Source organism: Podarcis filfolensis (assembly GCF_964270895.1).
Source record: "Podarcis filfolensis genome assembly, chromosome: 12".
In the NCBI taxonomy this organism is placed as follows: Eukaryota; Metazoa; Chordata; class Lepidosauria; order Squamata; family Lacertidae; genus Podarcis; species Podarcis filfolensis.
In genome coordinates, this window is record NC_139614.1 from 23,125,381 (window position 1) to 23,148,020 (window position 22,640).

At 43.9% G+C, this 22,640-nt stretch overlaps 1 protein-coding gene across 2 annotated transcripts in view; it reads right to left on the reverse strand.

The window, feature by feature from the left end:
- Positions 1 to 3,550: 3,550 nt before the first annotated feature.
- SNX10 (sorting nexin 10) overlaps positions 3,551 to 22,640 on the reverse strand; it is a 47,380-nt gene continuing 28,290 nt past the window's right edge. For both annotated transcript variants that reach the window (XM_083578922.1, XM_083578923.1), the window contains exons 5-8: positions 19,570 to 19,670; positions 17,449 to 17,547; positions 6,037 to 6,249; positions 3,551 to 5,604 (exon numbers count right to left, since the gene is read on the reverse strand). In XM_083578922.1, the coding sequence (XP_083435048.1) occupies positions 5,517 to 5,604; positions 6,037 to 6,249; positions 17,449 to 17,547; positions 19,570 to 19,670 (501 nt within the window). In that variant the 3' untranslated portion in view covers positions 3,551 to 5,516. The remainder of the gene's footprint in view (positions 5,605 to 6,036; positions 6,250 to 17,448; positions 17,548 to 19,569; positions 19,671 to 22,640) is intronic.

A 22,640-nucleotide genomic window follows, 5' to 3' on the forward strand; every position in this document is an offset into this window, starting at 1 on the left:
TCTTTCTTGCTAAAGGACGCGGGTGGTGCTGTGGTCTAAACCACAGAGCCTAGGGCTTGCCAATCAGAAGGTCGGCGGTTCGAATCCCCGTGACGGGGTGAGCTCCTGTTGCTCGGTCCCTGCTCCTGCCTACCTAGAAGTTCAAAAGCACATCAAGTGTAAGTAGATAAGTAGGTACCGCTCCGGCAGGAAGGTAAACGGCGTTTCTGTGTGCTGCTCTGGTTCGCCAGAAGCGGCTTAGTCATGCTAGCCACATGACCCGGAAGCTGTCTGCAGACAAATGCCGGCTCCCTCGGCCAGTAAAGCGAGATGAGCGCCGCAACCCCAGAGTTGTCCGCGACTGGACTTAATGGTCACGGGTCCCTTTACCCTGGGACATTCAAGGCCTAGTGAACAAACAACAGCCAGCCCACTTCAGAATAATTTAGCTGCGAATAATCCAATTATATAGTGGGTGACCCTATGAAGACTTTAGGCCTTTGCTGCTTTGCTCCAACCAAATGTGGAATGTGTGGCCTACAGATTTTCCCCCGTTTTAAACTTTTGACCAGGCAGCTTTAAAACGGGCTCTTCCTCCTTTTCAAGGGGGCATCTTCTTCTTCCTGCCTCTATTCCAGCTCCCCATCCCTGCGATTCCTTTTCTTCTCCAGCTCCCTCTCTCTGCACAGAGCCTAGCAGACAACAGAGCCCCCTCCCAGCTCCGATGACGTTTCTTGCCCAGAGTCACCGGCCAACCTCGCTCTGGACGCGCAGCCGCGACAGCCGGCAGCCGGGGAGGCAGCTTGCATAACAAAGGCGCCCCCCCCCCCCGCCGCGCCGGGGCCTGGCGTCCTCCTCGCCCCCCGCCCTGCAGCGGCGGCGGCGGCAGCCCATTTGCCTAACGTTTCCCAGCCCCTTCTATGTTTATCTTTTCATGCAAATGGGGCGCAGGAGGGACAGAAGGGAGAGAAAGAAATCAGGAGGCCAGACAAGCACGGAGAGAAAGCCTTAGAATCGCATGGCTGCTGCTTGGAAAAACACCCCCCACCCGCACTCATATCTATATATGTGTACATATGTGTGTTCTTGCAGTAGTAATGTTTTAAGGTCTTGTTTGTCGACTTGTCCATACGCCCAATTTCTTTGTCTCTATCCGCATCCACACGTACACGTGTACATAGATGAGTGTGTGTGCATACGTACAGCATGCACACACTATATGTATTTATGTGTCTAGACATACATATATAGAGAACACACGCTATACATTTTCCTATGCATGTATGTCTGTATATATCTCTGTATACACGTACGTATATTTCTTTATGTGTCTGCGTGCACGCTATTATGTATCTATGAATATGCATACATGTGTCTGTATATACATATTACAGTGCTTTTTTCCTGGGGGGGACGCATACCCCTAAACATTTTGTGAATCTACGTTTGGCCTCATTGGGGGGCAGTATTTCAATACCAATAGGAATACGAGAGTAATTCTTTTAGGGGGGAAAGCACTGTACATATAACACGCAAACATAAAGATTTTGTGTGCTCGCGGGCGCGCGCTATATTTATTTTCATTTGTGCCCGCGCGCCTGTAAACGCTATAATCTGCAAGCTATGGATCACCGGAGCCGGAAGATCAAAACAATAAGCAAAATAATCGGTTGGTGTTTTGATCTGCCGGCTCGGTGGATGAGCTAGACGAAGCTTGACTCTCTCCCGTCTTCTCTCCCCCCCCCCCCCGCTAGTCTTTTATTTGGCCCGTTGCTATGGGTTACGGGATCAAGGCCGGCCGGCTCCTCTCCCCACCCCTCCGTCTCCCTCCCCGACAACCAGCCTCCGGCAGCGCTTGGGCACATGGAGGGCGCGCGGAAGGCAGTAGCAGCAGCGTCCCCGCGAGGGGAGCGAGGGCGCGCGCGCTGCTGCTGCTGCTGAGCAAGCGCCTTGCACACGCCCGCACTTCAGCGCGCAACATTTGCTGCTGCTGCTGCAGGGGGGGGGGGGGTTAGGGAAAAAAGGTCCAGCCATGTGGGTTGGAAGGGGGAGGCGGGGGATGGAAGAGTGGATCGAGGCCCTTGGAGGTAAGGAACCAGAAATCTTGTTACTCCAGGTGGTACCCAGAGGAGCAAAGACTTTGGGGCGGGGGGAGGGATGGAGAGGCTTGTTGAGAACTAAGGTAGTCCTTGTTTGGGTCCTCGGGCAGATGGTTAGCAGAGAGATTTTTCCGTGCGGGTTTGTGTGCCTTAACAGCAACAAAAAGTTAGGCAGTGGAAATCAACTCAGGGGTGTTGCTAAAGTCAACTGTCCCATCTTTATTTTTCTTTTTTTAAAAAAAAAAAAAATCCACCTGGAGGAGGAGGAGCAGCAACAACTAAGCCGTGAGAAGGAAAGAAGTTATAGGAAAAGCGCTGCGATGGAGCCAATACTTGGGAAAGTTGGGTTTGTGGATGCGCGCCTGGTTTCGAAGTCGCAGGAGTCCAGCAGGGAAGGGGTTACTTTGCTTTTGGGAAGTTCGAGACCCTCTCAGAAGGATACTCTTCCCCTCTCGGTGTTCACCCTCTCTAACCCTCCCCTCGCTGCCCTATTTGTAGTTGTGTATCTGGTATTTGCTGTTCGATGTAGAACCGGAGCGAAGCCATTTTTAAGGGAAGAGTAACATTTCAGGCAAAAGGAACTATTCTGTCCGATTGTTTCGGGTTTGTATCAAATTAATATGAAAGAGAGAGAGAGAGTGCACAAAATATACAGAAGCAGTAGCACTTCTGAGCGTTTTCAAATAAATGAAGGAGGGTGTATAGAATTGTTTTTATAGATGCAGTGTACTCAAAAGGAGGAGAGAAAAACAATATGGTATTTTATAAATGCTGATTTTCTCTCTCATAAGTCTGGATTTTTAGCCTTTGCTAAAAAGAAACTAAACTATTGGGACACTTTACAATTTAAGCAAAATTGGATGCATTGCTAAAGCAAGTATTCCTTTTATGCGTGAAAATACTTAGTTTCCTATGAAGGAAAACACTTTTTTTGGTTAATGTTTTTATAACTACCAGGAAGCAAAGGAGCTGAGTACTTTTTTTAAATTTACATTGGGTTGTGTGTGGAAAGACTCTAAACTGTTTAATTAAAATGAAACATTGTGTATTGTTTCTTGTTTCCTGCAAAAGCTGAGTTGTTCCAAATACCAGGTTGTTGCAATATGTTTTCTGTAAGGTGTTGTGTATTATGCCAAAAAGTGTAAAATAAAAAATAAAAATAAAATATTGCTCCTACTACCAGTAGATACTGACAAAGAACAAAAATATTTTTGAGCTGTTAGCCTGCATGAAATAATGGATAAATATAAACTTTGGAAATATAACATTTTTTCTCCTTTATATTTTGAATGTACATAAAAAGGGAAAGCATTAAAAAATTAAAAGCTGGGAATTAATTGACATTAAAAGGGGGGAATGTTAATGATATATGATTAGAAAACAAAATATTATAGTAAATCTCATCATTAACACACTGCAAATGCTAGCCAGAAGCAAGTCAGCACCCTGCATTTAAATAAAGAATAAAATAATAAAATACTTACAGGATATTTTATTTTGAAATGTGACAAAATACAAACATTTTCTACACATATTAAAAAGGTAGAACACAGAAGAGTCAGCATGTAAATATTTCACTAATATTTGGTGTACAAAAAAAAGAAAATCACAGTTACAGTGCGAAAGGCAGCTGTCCAAGGTATAGGAAGCAACTAATACACAGTAACAATACAAAATGTGAATTTGTGCAACGTGTGATAAAGCAAACAACACTCTGACCATAACAAATCCCAAACTTGAGACTGAATAAACTCTGAAATGATGCTCAGGCTGAAATAACTAAATATCAAATGAGGAAATATCAAGTAAGTGCAATCACATCGATGTTGAGAGGTTTTTAGGCTTGGTATCTTCGCAGACTACTAAATCTAAAGTGCACAAATTGCTTCAAATTAACAGTAATGAGCACAGCTATGTCATTTTAAAAAGTAAACAATGTCTCCTTCCAGTTCATTTTAGTCACTGCTGCAGTTTTCCTATTTAATGTCTGTTGCTAATTTTTCAGCAACAATTCCAATCACTGTATATTTAATGGCTCAAATTATTATTATTTTTCCAATAGCAGCCTAAATATGTATCTTGCTGCTAGCTCCCTTTCAGTGATTGGGCCCCTGGATATTTTTGTACAGTTCAACAAAAATATTATCTGCAAGACACTTAATGAAGTTTACATTGTGCAAATGCTGACATCACATGCACACAAAAATCATTGGCTCGTGGTAGTTATCTGGCCTCCCCATTCCTATCCCCCAAACTCACCCTGGTCCTTAAAACACAACTGCAGTGTAATCCTATTCCTGACTACTCAGAAGTAAGGGTCACAGAGTTCAGAGAGGTTTCCTCCCAGGTACGTAGGCACAGGATTTCAGCCTTACTAGATTTGAACACAACTTATTTCCTAATAAATGTGATTTTGGATGGAGTGCCAGTGAAGTTATAGTGGGGCTGTCAAAACATACACAAATTAATTTATGGCACTGCCAAGCTAGATACTTTAAACATCTGCAGTGATAAAGTAAACTTTCTTCCAGAAGTTTATTTCTGTTACTCGCTGGTTAACGTGTTCCCTTCCTTCATCCTCCTGCAAGAACATTCACTTTAAAACAGTGTGTGTGTGTGTGTGTGTGTGTGTGTGTGTGTGTGTGTGTATCCATGTAACAGCACAGGTTTTTTAATGATAGACCTCTTCACAAGACACGTGTTTCTTAGCCACACACACAAAAGTAAGACCTGTTGCCACAGTCAGGCAGGATAACAGCACCATCCTGTATATGTCTCAACTGGGGTTTACTGCCAGGTAGATTGCAGGACTGCAGCCTGGGAGCAAGCCTAACTGAACTCAATCCGGCTTACTTTTGAATAGACATATACAGAACTGCACTGTCAAGCCTATTTAATTCAAGCAGCCTGTAACTGGCCATATAGCATTGTACCCAAGCGTTCCCTTTCAAGGTGAGAGCTTAATAACAAAACATACTTTTCAGAAAACCCATTTGGTCATTTACTCTTCTGCTACCTTATGACTGAATGGCGTTTTGGTTTTCTGTGTTGCAGCTGAGTTACGTAGTCAACACCACAGTAGAAAGACCACCACAGTATCACCATTTAAAATGCCAAATAAAAATAGATTTTGTGGATTCCCAGAATGTTGATATTCCAGGGTTCCCCCCCCCTTTCCTTTCCCTTACAGTGAACCCCACAGTATCACATTAAGAAATCTCATTGATTTAGGTGTTGTGGTGCAGACAGTATTTGTATCATTCAATATAACAAAGGCTACAAAATGCATACATAGCAGATGAACAGGCTGTTTTGAAAACAGAGAAAAGGCATGCCTTGGAAGTTGGGTGCATGGTCAGTCTATGTCATCTGTAACTTTCAACCAAGATAGAAGCTGTGTATCTGTCACTGGAGTGATGGCAACACATAAATGATATTTCAGGGTTCTTCAGGAACTGTGTCTGTGCTTCCTTTACATCCATGGGAAATGTTATCATCACTGCTGTGTCCAAGCCCTGAGGATGAACTGCAGAGGAAAAAAGGGGGGGAGGGAGAGAAAGAAGAGAGAGGAAATTGGTTTTCACAACACACTCAAAGCCTGAGTAACAGAGGAGAACTTTAATTATCCCCAGTCACAAAAGAGAGACAGGAAATTTGGACTTTTAATTAGCCATTTGGAGTGCAGTTGGATATTTTTTTTAGCGAGATAATTTAAACGCGAATAATTCAAGTCTGACTAAATGAAATTCACATAATCAGAATGCAGATAATTGAATTTCTACTGCATTCATTAATTCAGTGTGGAGGTGTATGTGAAGACTTCTATGATGAGCTGTCACAGCTCAATAAAATCTCAGTCAATTAATTTTTTCATTATCTTAGCACTGCATCAACAACAACAAAAGTGAACTGTGTTTATTATCATATGTGCATGTTTAGCAAAATGTAAGGAAGTAACCTTTCGGAATCGGAATCTGCATAATTCTCCTTTTTCCTCCCTTCGTCTTCTACAGGAAACCGTCGTTTCAAACAGGCAAACTCGTGGATTGCGTCTTCGACGGAATATTTCGTGTGTCCAGATACACATGCCTCAATGTCCTCTGGGTTCAGCTGGGTTTGTACAAAGAGGTGAAGTCTACTGTCTGAAAGCAGAAGAGGATTCTGCAGAATCCTTTAAAGAAAATAAAGAGAAAAAATGAACCAACTTCCAAGATATTTTTTTCAACACTGTCTTCCTTTTAAAAATATTTTTAACTTAACTTCCAATACAGTTTTGAATCCAGTATATATGTTGGCATGGTTGGATGTGTGCTTTTCTTTAATAAATTATTTGGAATTTTAGGTGAATAAAAGCATGGCACTAATAGTTTTGAACATCTGTTATAAGAATAATTCCAAGGGCATTTTTTTCCATTTAACCATCTGCTACTACCATGTGGATCAATTACTTTTTTGGCTGGGGCGAAAGGGCTGAAATAACATACTACTATGGAAACTGGTTCAGAATCAGTTACTTTGTATACACATCAAAAACATTACGAAGTATAAGGCGCTGTAAGATTTGGACCTTCAAATGCCTCTGTAAAACAGAAATCATTTAATGCGCAAATGCAAAAAATATGTATTTTAAAGATATGTACAAATTGAATGCCATGTGCAATTATTATCTACTGTTACACAGGTTGGGAAAGTAATTTGTGGAAGCTGGAGCAAGGGAACCTTACATTTCAGTGATTTTTTAAAACTATAATTGCAATACACACATTTAAAATAAAAAAACACTCAGTTCTGCATAAAATGTTTAATTCAACTAAATGTGCAATTAGCACAAACTGTATTAAACAGTAACAGCATTCTCCCCCTCCCTGGCAGAACTAATCTGGTTTTTGCAAAACATTTTTAAAAATGCAAGTGGACTGCTCCCAGTAACTGGAGAATTGGGTATTTAAAATACTACACAGAAAAGCTTAGCTGTTTTAATAAATAGTTCATCGCATCCAGCCCCCAACTTTCATTTCTGAAACCAATCAAAGTAAACATTTTTCTCTAAAGGACCATTCGTTCAGTATGGCCAACTAAAGCCATCCCCTGCCTGCCCCATGGAAGGTTAGCATAAAAGCACATTCTGGTTGTCTCAAGTGTCATTTGGTCATTAAAACTAGACAATGTTATTAAAATCTTCTCTCAGAAGGGTCCAGTACTTGATACAGTGTAATAAGTCTTGAGCAAAAGCCTATTGAGTCAATAGATAGGCTAGGCCTGGAAATCTACAGTATTAATTATTATGAGGATTAAAGAAGGAAGTGGGATGGTTCCAGTGTCAGGTGAATAAGAGGAAGTGAGGTGGTTAAGCCAAAATCGGTTATGTCTACCTGAAACAAAACAGGGGTGGCTATATATTTATCTGGAAAAAAGGGGATGATCACCCACTCCACTTTGAGTGCCGTATATTCAACAAAGATTTCAAATACCGCATGCAGACAGGTTAAGAATGCCTGGGCAACTGTCCATGAGCACTAATGGATTGGGGTTCTTTGCCCTGTGGCGAAATCCTGCGCACAGCACAATCCTAACTACGTCTACTCGGAAGGCCTACTGAATTCAATGGGCCTTACCCACAGGTAAGTGGAGTTAGGGATGCAACCGAAGAGGATACTTATAGTCAACAGTAGATCCAATGAAATGACCGAACTTAAAAGTCACAACTGACTTTAAGTCCATTGTTTTCAATGGGTCTGCTCAGAGTGCAACTATACCTTTGACCATCAATATGCCACACGTTATCTGAGCGTTTCCAACTGCAATGAGGCAGGGGAGATACGAAGAATTAAGCAAATATTCTCTGGCTTGCTATTACCCTCCTAACGGTGAGTGAAGCAGCCTTTTTCTACCTGCAACTATCCAAACAACAGCAAATCTCCAAATACCTCACTTGCTATGAGGTGCAGTGGTTAGTGTTGGACCAGGCCCGAGGAGACGGGGGTTCAAATCCTCACTCAGCCATGAAGCTCACTGGGTGACCTTGGACCAGTCATTGCCTCAGTCTAGCCTACCTCATAGGGTTGTTGGGGATAAATGACGAGGGGGAGAACTTGAGCTTCTTGGATAAAATGTGAGGTATAAATGAAATACATAAATAGTATATAGAGTATGAATTACTTTTCTGAACTCCAGCACATCTAAAGCCATGCGATATATTGAATTCTGTTAATAAACAACGGATCAAATTGTAGCCAAAGTTAAGCATTTTACATTGAAGAAAGGGACCGGCTTGCTCAATTCTTCCATCAAACTCAGTAGGTCTTAATCTTAACTCAGAAACCCTTCTTGATGCCTTCAGTAGCTTCAATGGCTTCAAACCATAATTCACACAAAAAAGCAGTAGCATTGGTTTGTTTGTTTTTTTAAAAAAGGAAACTATCAGTGTTTGCTCTCTAAATTTGTTGCAAGATCAGGAAGAACGTAGGATTTTTTTAAAACAACATACTGACATCCCTATTTTTAAATTCAGAGTTTTGTAACAAAAAAGACTTTTGAATACAGCACACATGCACGCAATTCAGTTCTCAGCAGGTTTTTTTTTGTAATAAAAAAAATGGTGCTATCAGTAGTTTGATTTTGCCACCCAGCTAAAGCCTAAGTCACTGTTCATGAGAGTATACTCTGTTACTTTGTTGCTGTTTGAAATGTATTTTATTTTCTTTATAAAATAATCGGTAATCTTTAAAATTGATTTTTGATGGTTTGAGGCGTTGTGCCACAGAAGTAATGAGCACTAATGTCAATGCTATTGGACAGAAATTCATTTTAGCTTTATTTTGTGTCCAGTGCAATTCTGCTAAGCCTTGAACCGACAAAGCCCTGTTATTAACTTGCTAACACTTGGGAACAGCAATGTGATAAAAGCACAGGTTGGTCAGCACCTCAAGGCTACCTTCTCCCCCCCCACCCCCTTGCTCCCTGCCCCCACCCCAATAGCTATAATTCAATTTCCAATTTTATTTTGCATTAGGCTCGTTATTTTACAGTTATTCTCTTTTCTGCTTAACAGTGCCATCTGGAGGTTATGAAAGAAGTGAAGGGACCAGAAATAATAAATCAGAAAGACGCCCCTTAAACAACAGGTACAGGAACTTGGCAGCGCAAACATGTCAATGCCGAGTCAACCTGTGAACTGAAATATAGGTTTTGTTCACCCACATGCCCTAAAATCATATTTCCCCCAAGCTTTTTATTATGAAATAAACCGTGGGGCTCCAATATTTTTTGCATTAAGAGGGTCTACTACTTGAAATGTATAGTAAGCCCTGAGGGTTATGTTCTGGGAATCATGCCTAATGTCAAAATCACCTTAAAAGACCTTGGGTGCAATGGTGGGAAGGATTGCCAAAGTCTTTTTTCCTGGATGCCTGTGCCCTATTTTTATTATTATTGCCAGGCGCATAAATCTGAATGTGCACAAGTTAAATGCTGGGATAGCTCAGTCAAGAAAGCATCAGACTCTTAATCTCAGGGTCACAGGTACTGGGGCTGGGCGATATCTGGTTTTCAACATTGTAATATATCACCAGCTAAACATCAGGATATACCGATATATCACAATGTCTGAATGAAGGATGGCGTTATGTAGAGGCATTGGCTGGCTTCAGAGTTTTTCCCACATTATGATTTTTGCTTAGCGGGTACACACACACACCATGTTTTGCAATATATTGCCAGGTCAAAAATTATGAAACCGGTATCACAGTATAGACTTCAAACCAGTTTTGGGTAATATATGATGCCCAGCGCTAGGGGGTTCGAGCCCCACATTGGGCGAAAGATTTCCTGCATTGCAGGGGGTTGGACTAGATGACCCTTGGGTCCCTTACAACTCTACAATTCTAGGATCCTAAGTTGCAGGCTTGCTGCAGAACTAACCACAAGTAGCTGTAAATGTCTTGCTTGCCTGCATCATATCTTGAGAGGAACACAACACATGTGAGAAGGGGTTCTGCATGCATGCTACTGTAGGCACGTCTGAGGGGGGATCCAGGCCCAATCAGGACCTCCCCTTTGCCTGGAGGGTCTCAACATGTATGCCCTTTGGCATGCATACAAGGTGGGAGAAATCACCACCCTTTATATCAGCAGTGAGGGTTGGCAGGGATAGCCAACGCAGTCATTCTCCTTCTGCATTCTATCAGCACAAAGGGGTTGTCTAAACTGTGGTCTAAACCACTGAGCCTCTTGGCCTTGCCGATCAGAAGGTTGGCAGTTTGAATCACCGCGACGGGTTGAGCGCCCATTGTTCTGTCCCAGCTCCTGCCAACCTAAGAGTTCAAAAGCACACCAGTGCAAGTAGATAACTAGGTACCGCTGCAGCAGGAAGGTAAATGGCGCTTCCATGCACTCTGGTTTCCATCACAGTGTTCCATTGCGACAGAAGCGGTTTAGTCATACTAGCCACATGACCCGGAAAGCTGTCTGTGGACAAACGCCGGCTCCCTAGGTCTGAAAGAGAGATGAGCACCACACCCCATAGTTGCCTTTGACTGGACTCAACTGTCCAATGACCCTTTGCCTTTTTTTTTAACCTGGCTGATAGGAGCAGGGTATCTTTCAAGGAAAACATCCTAGGGCAAGAGACAGGGAGAAAGAGGGCTAAATTTTCACACGCAGGTTGACGTTACCAGCCAAATCCAAAATGGCAACACCTGCAGGGCACGAGAATTTACAGAAGAACAAATAGGTTTATATGAGGATTCAATGCTCTTATTAAAGTGGGATAGAATCAAAGGGTTTTACAGATTTTACATTTTTGTACACACCTGTATGGACCCATGAAGGGCCTGAGGCCTGCTTAGTGGCCGCACTCTTCCCTACCTAGTGGTGGAAGGGAAGACCAGTCTGTGCATGCTCAGAGGCACTCTCTGTTGCTTCTTATATTCGTGGGTCAAGATCCCGGCTCACATAAAGCTTGGAGCATTTGCACGCAAAGAGGCTTTTAAGATCCTAATCTCTGCTGGAACAGGAGCCTAAACCCACATTTTGGCTCCTCCAAAGAACAGTTTGTGCATAAAGTAATCTCTGCGATGTTTGTTTTTAGACTATCCACAGAGGGCTCAGGATGCCTGAATCAGAATGAATTCCTCCTCCCCGAGCTAAAAACAAGTATGTTTTAATAAAGGCAAAACATGTGGTTGGTCTTGTTTGGACAGAGGCCAAAATCTGGTTCTTTTCAACATGATTTTATTAGGTATATTACACACTGTTCTGTTGGAGGAGAGCATATGGTTGAGCAACTTAATCCTAACTAAAGATTTCCTGTATCTTCTGTAACCCAATATAGTGACAGATGCAGGCCTGCATGTGTGCAGAAGGTTAACACTCTGATTTTGTTTTCAACAAATTTACTCAGCCCATTTACATCATATTATGATGGGAAGGCAGCGGAAGGGAGGGAGCGGAGGAGGAGGCGAAACAAGACCGCAGAAACAAGCAAACACAGCCTGTGTTCTGGTGCCCTCTATTGAATGCACACACATAGATGTTTCAGCAGGAATCTTCACGAAACGGAGGCTGCAATAAAGTTTACCAATAAAAATGCAAAAAAAACAATAATAAAAGAATATTTTTAACAAAATTGCAAACTGAAATGAGCTTTCCATGTGTAAATAAAGGTAGCGTACAAATTACATAGTATGTTTTCAGGGTCTATTGTACTGACACTACCTGGAAAGAGAGAGAAAAATTCTTCCAGAGAATTGAGGCAATCCTAGAACTGTAGAGTTGGAAGGCCCCACGTGTCATCTAGTCCAACCCCCTGCGACGCAAGAAACTTTGGCCCTGCATGGTTCTCGAACCCACAACCCTTAGATCAAGGGTCACATGCTCTACTGAGAATAAGGGGTTCTTAGCAGCGATTGGTTGAAAAAGCATGAAACGACTTCCAGTTCTGGAAGTTTCATTTCATATTTATTGGAGAATTGATTTGTTTTCTATTTGGAGTGTACTGTTTGGATCATTCCAGTGTCTTGTACACAGTGTACCTTGTTTGTTATTATATAGTGGCCATGGTAGGTTTTGTTTCTGTTTGCTTGTTCCACTTAATATCTTAATTGTTTCCTGTGACTTTGTCATTTTGTTGCCGACATTGGAAAACCCCTTCTTGGTTTTGTTGCATTTACAAATGCATTCTTTCGTAGTTATCTCATGGAAAAGAAAACAGTAACAGCCATCCTTATAGTTTAGGGGAGAATTTGGGTTACTGCCATTTTTGTTTTAAAATCCAAAATTTTCCCTGAGGTGGTTAATAGCAAGAAATCCAAGAAAGGGTGTTTGCAGAGGGGTTCTGACTGCAGGACCCCGATTTATGAAACAGTATCCCCATGCAGTGCCAAATTTACGTAGAAGCTAAACAAGCTATAGCTTAGGGCCCCACTCTCTTGGGGGGCCACAAAAAAGTTTAAAGGGGGAAAAACTGGGTGTATATTTCCAAAATATAAGATAAAAAAACAAATAAAATAAAACCTACATACAGCAACAGTGTTTTGCATTGTGTATGGACCTATTAGGTCCATAAATTACGGTATAGCATATATTCAACACAAAAAACAGTGACAATTTGCTTCCTCAACCTCGGCCCTCCAGATGTTTTTTTGGCCTACAACTCCCATGACCCCTAGCTAGCAGGACCAGTGGTCAGGGATGATGGGAACTGTAGTCTCAAAATACCTGGTGGGCCGAGGTTGAGGAAGCCTGGCTTAGGGTCTCATCAAACCTAAATCTGGCCCTGTCCCCATTATGTTGTGGGCATTAAATTCCAGCACACATTCCACAACCCCCTATGTTATGCGGACTCACTCACTCTTTCTGCAGAAAATCTGGTACATTTTTTTAAAAAACCTGTTGTCACTCTCAGCAATGGGCAGTGCCGTAATGGGGGGAGGTTGCCCAGGTGAAACCTCCAGAGGAGCACCCTTAAGCCTCTGTGTGTGTGTGTGTACAGAAATGTTTTTTTTGGGGGGGGGAGAAGTAAAGCCTAGTTTTGCCTCTGGCAACAGGTATTCTTGGCTTGCTCCTCTGCCCTCTCTCCCATGCCAGCAGGCAGCAGGAAGTATAATCGTGCCAGAGAGCAGCGGTGGGCCTACCTAAGCTTCCACAACATTGGTGATGGTGTGGGGGAGGTCTTCTTTCATCCCCTTCCCTTAGGAAGGGCGGTTTCCTTTCATTTGCTCCAATAAATGGAGACGACCCCCATAAGAGGCCAGAGTTCACACTGTCAACTACTTCATAGACTGTGCATCTGTTCAAGGAGGTTAGATGTACCATCCTAGTCAGACAGTATCAACAGAAATTTGTGTGGGGCCTGGACTTACGGTTTGGCATACATTCTAGTCAGGAACCTCTCCCTCTCCTCCCTCTCCTCAGATGCGTTGGAACTCGAACCCTAGGCTGCTTTTTTGCTGCCCTCCTCCATGTTTCCAGAGATTCAGGCCATAAGCAGCTTCTGGCACCGAAACAGCCACGGCTATTTATAAAAGCTGCAGACCGTTTTATGTCGGTGCTGCGCTGGCTCTGCAGAGAGAGACAAAAAGCCTGCGCGTAAAAATTAATTAATTGGGAGCGCCTGCTCGTTCACTTTAATAAAAACCCAGCCTCTGGTTTAGATTTTCAAAGTAGGAGAACAGAGCATGTCCAATGTTGAGGGACATGTTCTGCCCCTTCCCTCAAGGTTCTCAGCAGGGCAAGCTCAGATTCCGCTCGCCAGGAAAGCTGCAGGCCTCTGAACACCTTTAGCTCCTCTGAAACATAAGGAGCTGCCTTTCTACCCATTTAGTTCTTCTGTCTCCTCAGGGATCCAGGCAGAGGGCAGGGATTGAAACCAGGGACCTTTGGCAAGCAGGGAACCTCTGTCCACAAGCCCGCAAACCTCAACCGTGGGAACATTTGATCCAACCCCGCATAATAATTTAAAGCTATATTCACTGCAGAAAAACCAGTCTGCATAGTTGTCTCACGAATACAGGTATCCCTAATGCTATTCAGTCTTGTACGTATTTCTAGGGGTGAGCAACTGATGGCCCCTAGGGTAAATCCAGGGGTGTTTTGTGGCCCTCAGTTGACTGTGGCACTGAAAAAAGGGTTTTGTGGGTGGAGAAATGGCTTGTGAGCAGGAAATTTAGATGGGGTGGAAGTCCTGATCTCAAAAGTGGCACAATTTGGGTGCCCAAGAAGGCCACATAATTGCATTACGCAATTCAGAGGCTATTCTTATGTGAGTGAGGCTTCTTAATTCTAATTTAGGAACGTGCTTTCAATTTTCCTGTTGGCTGTAGTAGTTCTCTTACATCTCTGGGCTAAAATCGGTTTGTTTATTTTGAGCATTTCTTCCCTTTCCAGGGAATTTGCACCTTGGAAAGGCTGGGAATCCCTTATTTATGAATTATGCTCCATTACACAATGCAACTCTCTCCTCTTCCATCTTCCTGCTCAACCCACGAGCCAAGGAACATAAATACAGGATCCCACACCCCTCACTACACATCGCACAGATGGGGGATTCCCCAGCCTTTCCAGTTTGCGACACCCCAAGGCAGATCCTCCATCAGACGATCAGCGCACTGATGTTTATGTGGCCACAGGATGGAAGGGAATGCTTGTATAAACACTGTAACAGGAGCTATAATCCTAGCTGCTTCTCCCAGACGTTATAAATCCTGCTTATGAATAAGAGTCCTCTGCGCCAGTAAAAAATGGCAGCTGCAGGCAATGAAAGCACATCAGGGCTCTCCCTCACTGGATCTTTCCTAGGTTATCTCACTGCGGTGAAGAAAAATTATGGGAAGCTTTATGGGACAGGATAGAAGCTAAAGGTGTGGAGGGGACAGGGGATCAAATATGAAATGAGGTTTATTTTGGCAAAAATAAACTGTTTTGAGCATGCCAATAGCAAAAAAAAATGAGTGTAGTTATATAGCATTATGACAAGACAGTGCTATTCGCAGCCTCTAATACCAATAATACAATACAGTCGTACCTTCGTTCTCGAATGCCTTGGTACTCGTACGTTTTGGCTCCCGAACACTGAAATCCAGAAGTGTTCTGGTTTTCAAACATTTTTGGAAGCCGAACACAACACCTGAAGCGGCTTCCACTTGAGTGCAGGAGGCTTCTGCAGCCAATAAGAAGCTGTGCCTTGGTTTTCGAATGGTTTCAGGAGTCGTACAGACTCCTGGAACGGATTGAGTTCGAGAACCAAGGTTCCACTGTATTAGAATAGGATTGTTTTTACAGCTGAAAAAAGTCTTGGCCCATAGACCTGAGCAAACTGCTGAACGGCCATCAATAATGGATTGGTCATGTGAACAGGGGTTGGTGAATGGATTTACAATCGTCGTAATTTTATATAAGAACATATGGGGAGCTCTGGTGCCGGATGTATGTATAAGCTAAACAAGCTATAGCTTAGGGCCCCGCTCTCTTGGGGGCCCCCAAAAAAATTAAAGGGAAAAAAACCTGGATGTGCATTTCCAAAATGTAAGTTCAACCATTACTTTGATAAAATACTACTTTGTTATGTGCAAATGGCTTGAGGTACCTATTAGGTCCATAAATTACCATGTAGCATATATTCAACACAAAAAACAGCGACAATTTATTGTGACAAAGGACAGGTGGACATATAAAGGGCTCCATTACCTTCAGTAGCTTAGGGCCTCATCAAACCTAAATCTGGCCCTGCCAGCATCCCATTCTCTCAGTGGCCAAACAGATGGCCACTGTAGAGGAAGCCTGTAGACAGGATGTGACCGTTAGGACCACTGTGGACTTAATGGTCTAACAGCGTTAAGAAGCTCTGTTGAGCAGAGCCCTAGACGTCTGCCCCAAATCCGACCATGGTGGCACCACTGATTTTCAAGAGGGTTACTAATTGATTTCACCATTCCAAAGGAGAAGGTTCGACAGCAGCCGCATGCTTGCTGGACACAACCAAAATGATCACAGAGATGGAGCAATCCCCCTATGAATAAAGCTTGCAGCGTTGGGGATTTCTCAGTTTAGAGCTCGGGAAACTCGGGTCTCCAGCTGTTTTTTGGACTACAACTCCCATCACCCCTAGCTAGCAACACCAGTGGTCAGGGATGATGGGAACTGTAGTCTAGAAACAGCTGGAGGCCCCAGTTTGGGAAACACTGATTTAGAGAAAAGTTAACACAATAGACCTTTATAACATTATGCCTGGCATGCAGAAGGAGGGCAGAGAAGAGTTTTTCTCCCTCTCTCACAACCCTGGAACTCAAGGAAAGCCAAAGAAGCTGCAGGCTGGAAGATTCAGAACTGAGAGTACAGCTTCACACAGTGTATAGTTGAGCTGTGGAACTCATTGCCACAGGAGGCAATGTTGGACAAAATCATACAGAATAAAGCTTTCAATGGCTACAACCAATGATGGCTTGGCTCTGCCTCCACAATCAGAGCCAGCAACGCTTCTGAATACCACTGGCTGGAAGCCACAGAAGAGGAGAGTGTGGGTCTTGTGTTCGGGTCCTGCTTGGCGGTTTCCCACAGGCATCCGGTCGGCTACTGTGAGAACAGGATGCTAGACTGGATGGGCTACTGGCCTGATCCAGCACGTTTGCCTTATGTTCTTATGAAATCTGAGGACTATGCTTCTAATTTGCAGGTACATTAAAAAAGCAATTATAATAGAAGGTTGAGAAGGTGATTAAAGAAGAATGACGCAATAACATCAGGAATGTAATGGACATATGTTTGTAACGGGAGTGGGAAACCTATTTTTGGAGGGGAATGTATTAAATTTAAATAATTTGGATGGATTTGTTAAAATGTGGAAAACTGATAAAAATTAATATTTAAAAAAGAGCAATTATTGCCGTGAAACTCCCATTGATGCTGGAATCCTCATCACAACACAATACATACCGAACACAATACAGTACCGAACACAATACATGCGCTGCCTCTTTATTTAAGTAAGGCTTTAATATTCTTTGTGCTGCAAAAAAGGACAATTTAAGCCTCTTGCCTATTTTACGTCTGTTGAGCTTGCACCAGAGAGTGGCAATTTAGTTCCTTCACCGTATCACATTTCAAGAAAAACATACGTACACACAGTGCTGCTTCAAAGGGTAAAAGGGGGAAGGGATCCCAGAGTAAACAAAATGTTACAGGAATGGAAACAGAGTGCGCTCAGCATCTCAGCTACATTATGCAGCCCCTTACCTGGGAGCTTGTGCAAATGCACAACTGTGGCCACAAGGTGGCTGTCGTGTACAAGGGATGAGGGCCCCGGAAATTAATGACCTCATTAAAACAAGAAAACCACCAAACAGGAAGAAGAAGAAGAAGAAGCAAGCGAACTCACTTTTGGAGGAACTGCTGCAAGCCTTGTCGGCGCTGGTCCACGTGTGACGGGTTATTGGTGTTGAAAAAGGGCGTTCGGGCTGGAAGTTCTGGAAGTTGTCTTTAAAACACACACACAAACCAGAAAGAGTGAGTAGCCCAAAATGAAAAACATGGATAAAAATGCTTTTGTGGGTTTGTTTGTTAAAAGCAGGGCTTTTTTTTCCAGCCGGAACTCAAGTTCCAGCACCTCTTAGGTGGGCGCCAGTGCCATTATAAGAGAACAAGGGAGGCGTTCCTGGTGAACACCTCTTTTTCTAGAAAAATAGCACTGGTTAAAAGGATTGCTGAACTCAGATGGAGAAAGATGAAACAATACTGACTTGGGATTTCTATGGGCAACGACTTAACACCTGGCAAAGCTAATAGCCACACACTTTGACAGCAAACTTCAGAGTTGCAGCCATGTTCGCTTGTTGCAGCAAAAGCAATGAACCAGTGGGGGGCAAGCTGAATATTAGCTGATAACACTGCAGCAACAGCTTCCATGGGCTATTACACTCTCCTTCATTTGATACATGAAGTGTTAGGTGGTGGTATCTCTCCTATCCTTTACTCCTCCCTCCTTCAGCAATTAAGTTTTTTCTTACATTGCTATCCCAGCTCTCTTCCATCTTGGAAAACAAGGTGACATACGTTTGGTTCCCAGGCATGGCCTATGCAGGCACTGACCCAGACCTCTTGGCTTCCATGACGTGGTGGCCCTATGTGCTTTCAAGACCATACTTTCACCAGGCGAGGAGTGTTCTGAATGTGCTATCTGTGTGATGACTAAAGCCAGCTTCCTGAAAACAGTAGCTCGATTCAGACAGCACACAAAGCCATAATTAAGAGAGCTCAGATATGGCTTGGTGCGATGTCTGAATTGACAAACTATGACCAGCAAATGAGAATGAAAAATCACAGCTTGTTCATGATTAAAAGGTAAAGGACCCCTGACAGTTAAGTCCAGTCACAGACGACTCTGGGGTTGCGATGCTCATTTCGCTTTACTGGCCGAGGGAGCCAGCATTTGTCCGCAGACAGTTTTTCCGGGTCATGTGACCAGCATGACTAAGCCGCTTAGGCGAAACCAGAGCAGCGCACGGAAACACCGTTTACCTTCCCGCCAGAGTGGTACCTATTTATCTACTTGCACCGGCGTGCTTTCGAACTGCTAGGTTGGCAGGAGCTGGGACAGAACAATCCCCCTCTCGCGGGGATTCAAACTGCCGACCTTCTGATCGGCAAGCCCAAGGCTCAGTGGTTTACACCACAGTACCCACACTAAACTGGGATTGCATGTGCATTGCTGAACGGGTGGGTATCCTTCTCATTTATGACTGATGTTGTAGCTTCCTCTGTACCTCGTCCACAAAATGTTCTCCTTCCTTTGTGCCATGTAAAAAAAATATGTTAAGTTGTTCTGGCAGAGGCCTGTCTGTTTTAATTATTTGCCAGGCACTTAGCAAAACGTTCAGCATCCTTTTGTTGCATAGCACTTAGCGAAACGTCAAGGTCTTCATAAATAATACAGGGTATTATTAATAGCACAAGAGACTTGGGAAAGGCAGGGATGGTCTGAATGGAAGCCTTTGCTTCCCTCTTCTCCACGTTCCCTACCCTGCAAACATATAACAGTGATTATTGGTGCAGGGTCGGTCCAAGATATTTTGCTGCCCAAGGCAAAGGACAAGAAAGAGCCCTGCACATTCCGCATGCAAAAGCCAACTGAACTGGCATCTGAATCTTATTTTGACACTGGAAACAGAGCATAGCCTTCATTGCCCTGAGGGAAGCAGGCGAGGGGACAAGGCATGTGGCACACACAGCACAGCCTCCAGCGTTTTATTGCCATTCCCCCACCCCAACATCTCCTGTGCTGAGGGAGCTGCTTCACTCTGTCGATTGGTAGGGCCAGTCTTGACAAGGAGGCAAGAAAGATCAAGCGCTTCTTCTCCCCCACAGCACTAGATCAAGGCTATATTTCCTATTCCTCTTTCAGAAAAAGAATGAGGTTTTTAACCTACCCTCTGGGAGAGGGAAAAAGCTAGGTGTACGCTTTAATAAAGCGAGTTTCAGAAACATTTGGACATTGACTCACATTAGCGCTGCGTTACTTTGAAGTCTCTGGCGAAGCCACACGAATTCTCGAAAGCGCCGCCGGACGCAAGACGTTTTCCTCGTAAAGCACATGCTGTTTGTCTGTAAAGAAACAGGACTTGTTCACCGTGACTCGAAGATACACCACCTTCCCAATACCAAAGAACTTCGTTGTATGTATCCATCCAATGGAGTGTGCCTCTGGGGGTGAAGTCAAACTGCTGCACTAACGGCAGTAAAGTGACCTTCCTGGGAAGCAAACCTGGGCAGTGTGTATGGAGGTCCTGGGCGGCCCACATGACAAGACCTTGGGCATCGCTGATGTGGTCCAAAGGAAAGCAGCGCAATATGTCCGGCACCAGCTTAGCTTCAGAAGTTGCCGGAAGGAGGAGTGCAAGGCATGGCGAGGTAGCAAATGCTCAGCAGGCCCCTTTCTTAACCGCAGGCCTCTGTGCCACCTAACAAGCGCCTTCTAAAACTGCCAGAATAGTGCAAATTGCTGGAGCTGCAACTCAAGTGGAAAACGTGGAGGCCTAGAAATCCTCTTGATCCAAAAGAGGATTTTAGTTCCCAGACCAGAATCTGCAAACCCCGTCCCAAGCAATCCACAGTTAAACAGAGAATCCAGGAGAACCTTGAATCAGATCCCGGGAACATATTTGCATGTGACTGCCAGGTTAAAATAATTATCATCCAAAGCACAAGGCCATGTTTCCACCACAGTTCTTTTGATACATTGAATTTGATACATTGATTGAGGTTGAATCCTAACAAGACAGAAGTACTGTTTTTGGGGGACAGGAGGCGGGCAGGTGTGGAGGATTCCCTGGTCCTGAATGGGGTAACTGTGCCCCTGAAGGACCAGGTGTGCAGCCTGGGAGTCATTTTGGACTCACAGCTGTCCATGGAGGCACAGGTCAAATCTGTGTCCAGGGCAGCTGTTTACCAGTTCCATCTGGTACGCAGGCTGAGACCCTACCTGCCTGTGGACTGTCTCCCCAGAGTGGTGCATGCTCTGGTTATCTCCCGCTTGGACTACTGCAATGCGCTCTACGTGAGGCTACCTTTGAAGGTGACCCGGACACTACAACTAATCCAGAACACGGCAGCTAGACTGGTGACTGGGAGCGGCCGCCAAGACCACATAATACTGGTCTTGAAAGACCTACGTTGGCTCCCAGTACGTTTCCGAGCACAATTCAAAGTGTTGGTGCTGACCTTTAAAGCCCTAAACGGCCTCGGTCCAGTATATCTGAAGGAGCGTCTCCACCCCCATCGTTCTACCCAGACCACTGAGGTCCAGCACCAAGGGCCTTCTGGCGGTTTCCTCACTGCAAGAAGCCAAGTTACAGGGAACCAGGCAGAGGGCTTTCTCGGTAGTGGCACCCGCCCTGTGGAATGCCCCCCCCCCACCAGATGTCAAAGAGAACAACTGCCAGACTGAAGGCAGCCCTGTTTAGGGAAGCTTTTAATGTTTGATGTATTACAGTATTTTAATGTTTTTTTGGAAGCCACCCAGAGTGGCTGGGGAAGCCCAGCCAGATGGGCAGGGTATAAATAAATTATTATTATTATTATTATTATTATTATTATTATTATTATTATTACATGTAATGTTTGAGGAAGACTGTGGATGCTGTTGTGTGTAGCGACAGAACCAAACTATTAAAGTCTACATTTTTTTTAAAGCCCTTCCAACATCCTGATTCTTACTCCTAGAAGTCTAAGTACTTCCCTATATCTCCACCAATGTCCTTATCCTGTTCCATTAAATACAATGCAATTATCACAGATGCCAGTGATAGCTGCTTCACGAGACCAAGTCAGTCACCCAACTGCTGCCTGAAAGATAAAATGCATCACCTGCTCATGAAACTATGCCCCGTGTTATCACTCATGTGATTGCTTTTCCTAGTCTCACTAGCGTACTGGATTAAATCAAGAAGATTATTTCTCCTTACATATTAAAGTTCCAGACCACAGGGAGAAAGGAAGGGTTAGGATTATTCTCCAAACTGCAGCTTGAACAATCAGAAATGACACTTCTGTGCATAATGCTACACTTCCTTTCCACCCAATTTATGCCAAGAAATCAGATCTGGGCAAGTTGTAATTTGCACAAACCAGGAGCGGATGAAAAGAACTGACGTGTGGGAAAAGAGCAGGTATGTGGATTCAGACAATAGGGTGAAATTCAAAAGGGTGGCTGCAGCCTTCAGACTTGGCCATTACATCTGAAGCAGGTAAAACTAGGGTACAGGATTCAATAACTACCCAATAATAAACTGCCTTAACAAAAATATCAAGTTATTTGAAACAGCACTCTCCCCAGTGTGGGCCTGGAGTAAGACAGAGTCCCTATGTACTTAAATAAAACTGTCTGTGTTTTAGTAGAAAAAACAACAACACTCCCAAGGACTCTAAATGTATTCTTTTTAACTTCAGATACCTTTCTGCATCTGAAGAAAGGTGGTGGCTTCTCCACCAGTGGAGGTTTTTAAACAGAGGTTGAGGGGTCATCTGTCAGGCAGAGGGCCTTCTCGGTAGTGGTACCTGCCCTGTGGAACGCCCTCCCATCAGATGCCAAGGAAATAAACAACCATCTGACTTTTAGAAGACATCTGAAGGCAGCCCCGTTTAGGGAAGTTTTAATGTTTGATGTTTTAATGTTTTAATGTCAGATGTATTCTAAAAGTCAGATAGTTGTTTATTTCCTTGACATCTGACGGAAGGGTGTTCCACAGGGCGGGCACCACCACTGAGAAGGCCCTCCGCCTGGTTCCCTGTAACTTCACTTCTCGCAGTGAGGAAACCGCCAGAAGGCCCTCGGTGCTGGACCTCAGTGTCCGGGCTGAACGATGGGGGCGGAGACACTCCTTCAGTTATACTGGGCGGCAGCATAATTGGCACTTTCGTAGAAAACATCACAAGGCAGCACGCAGACTAAAAACACAACATTGCAATAAAAAAATGTCAGACACCATTGGGTTAAGAACTGGCTGGCAGAGGCCCTTTCTGGATTGTATAGCCAAACTTCTACTGGTAAGGAGTTCCACAGGTCAGAGCCTGCCA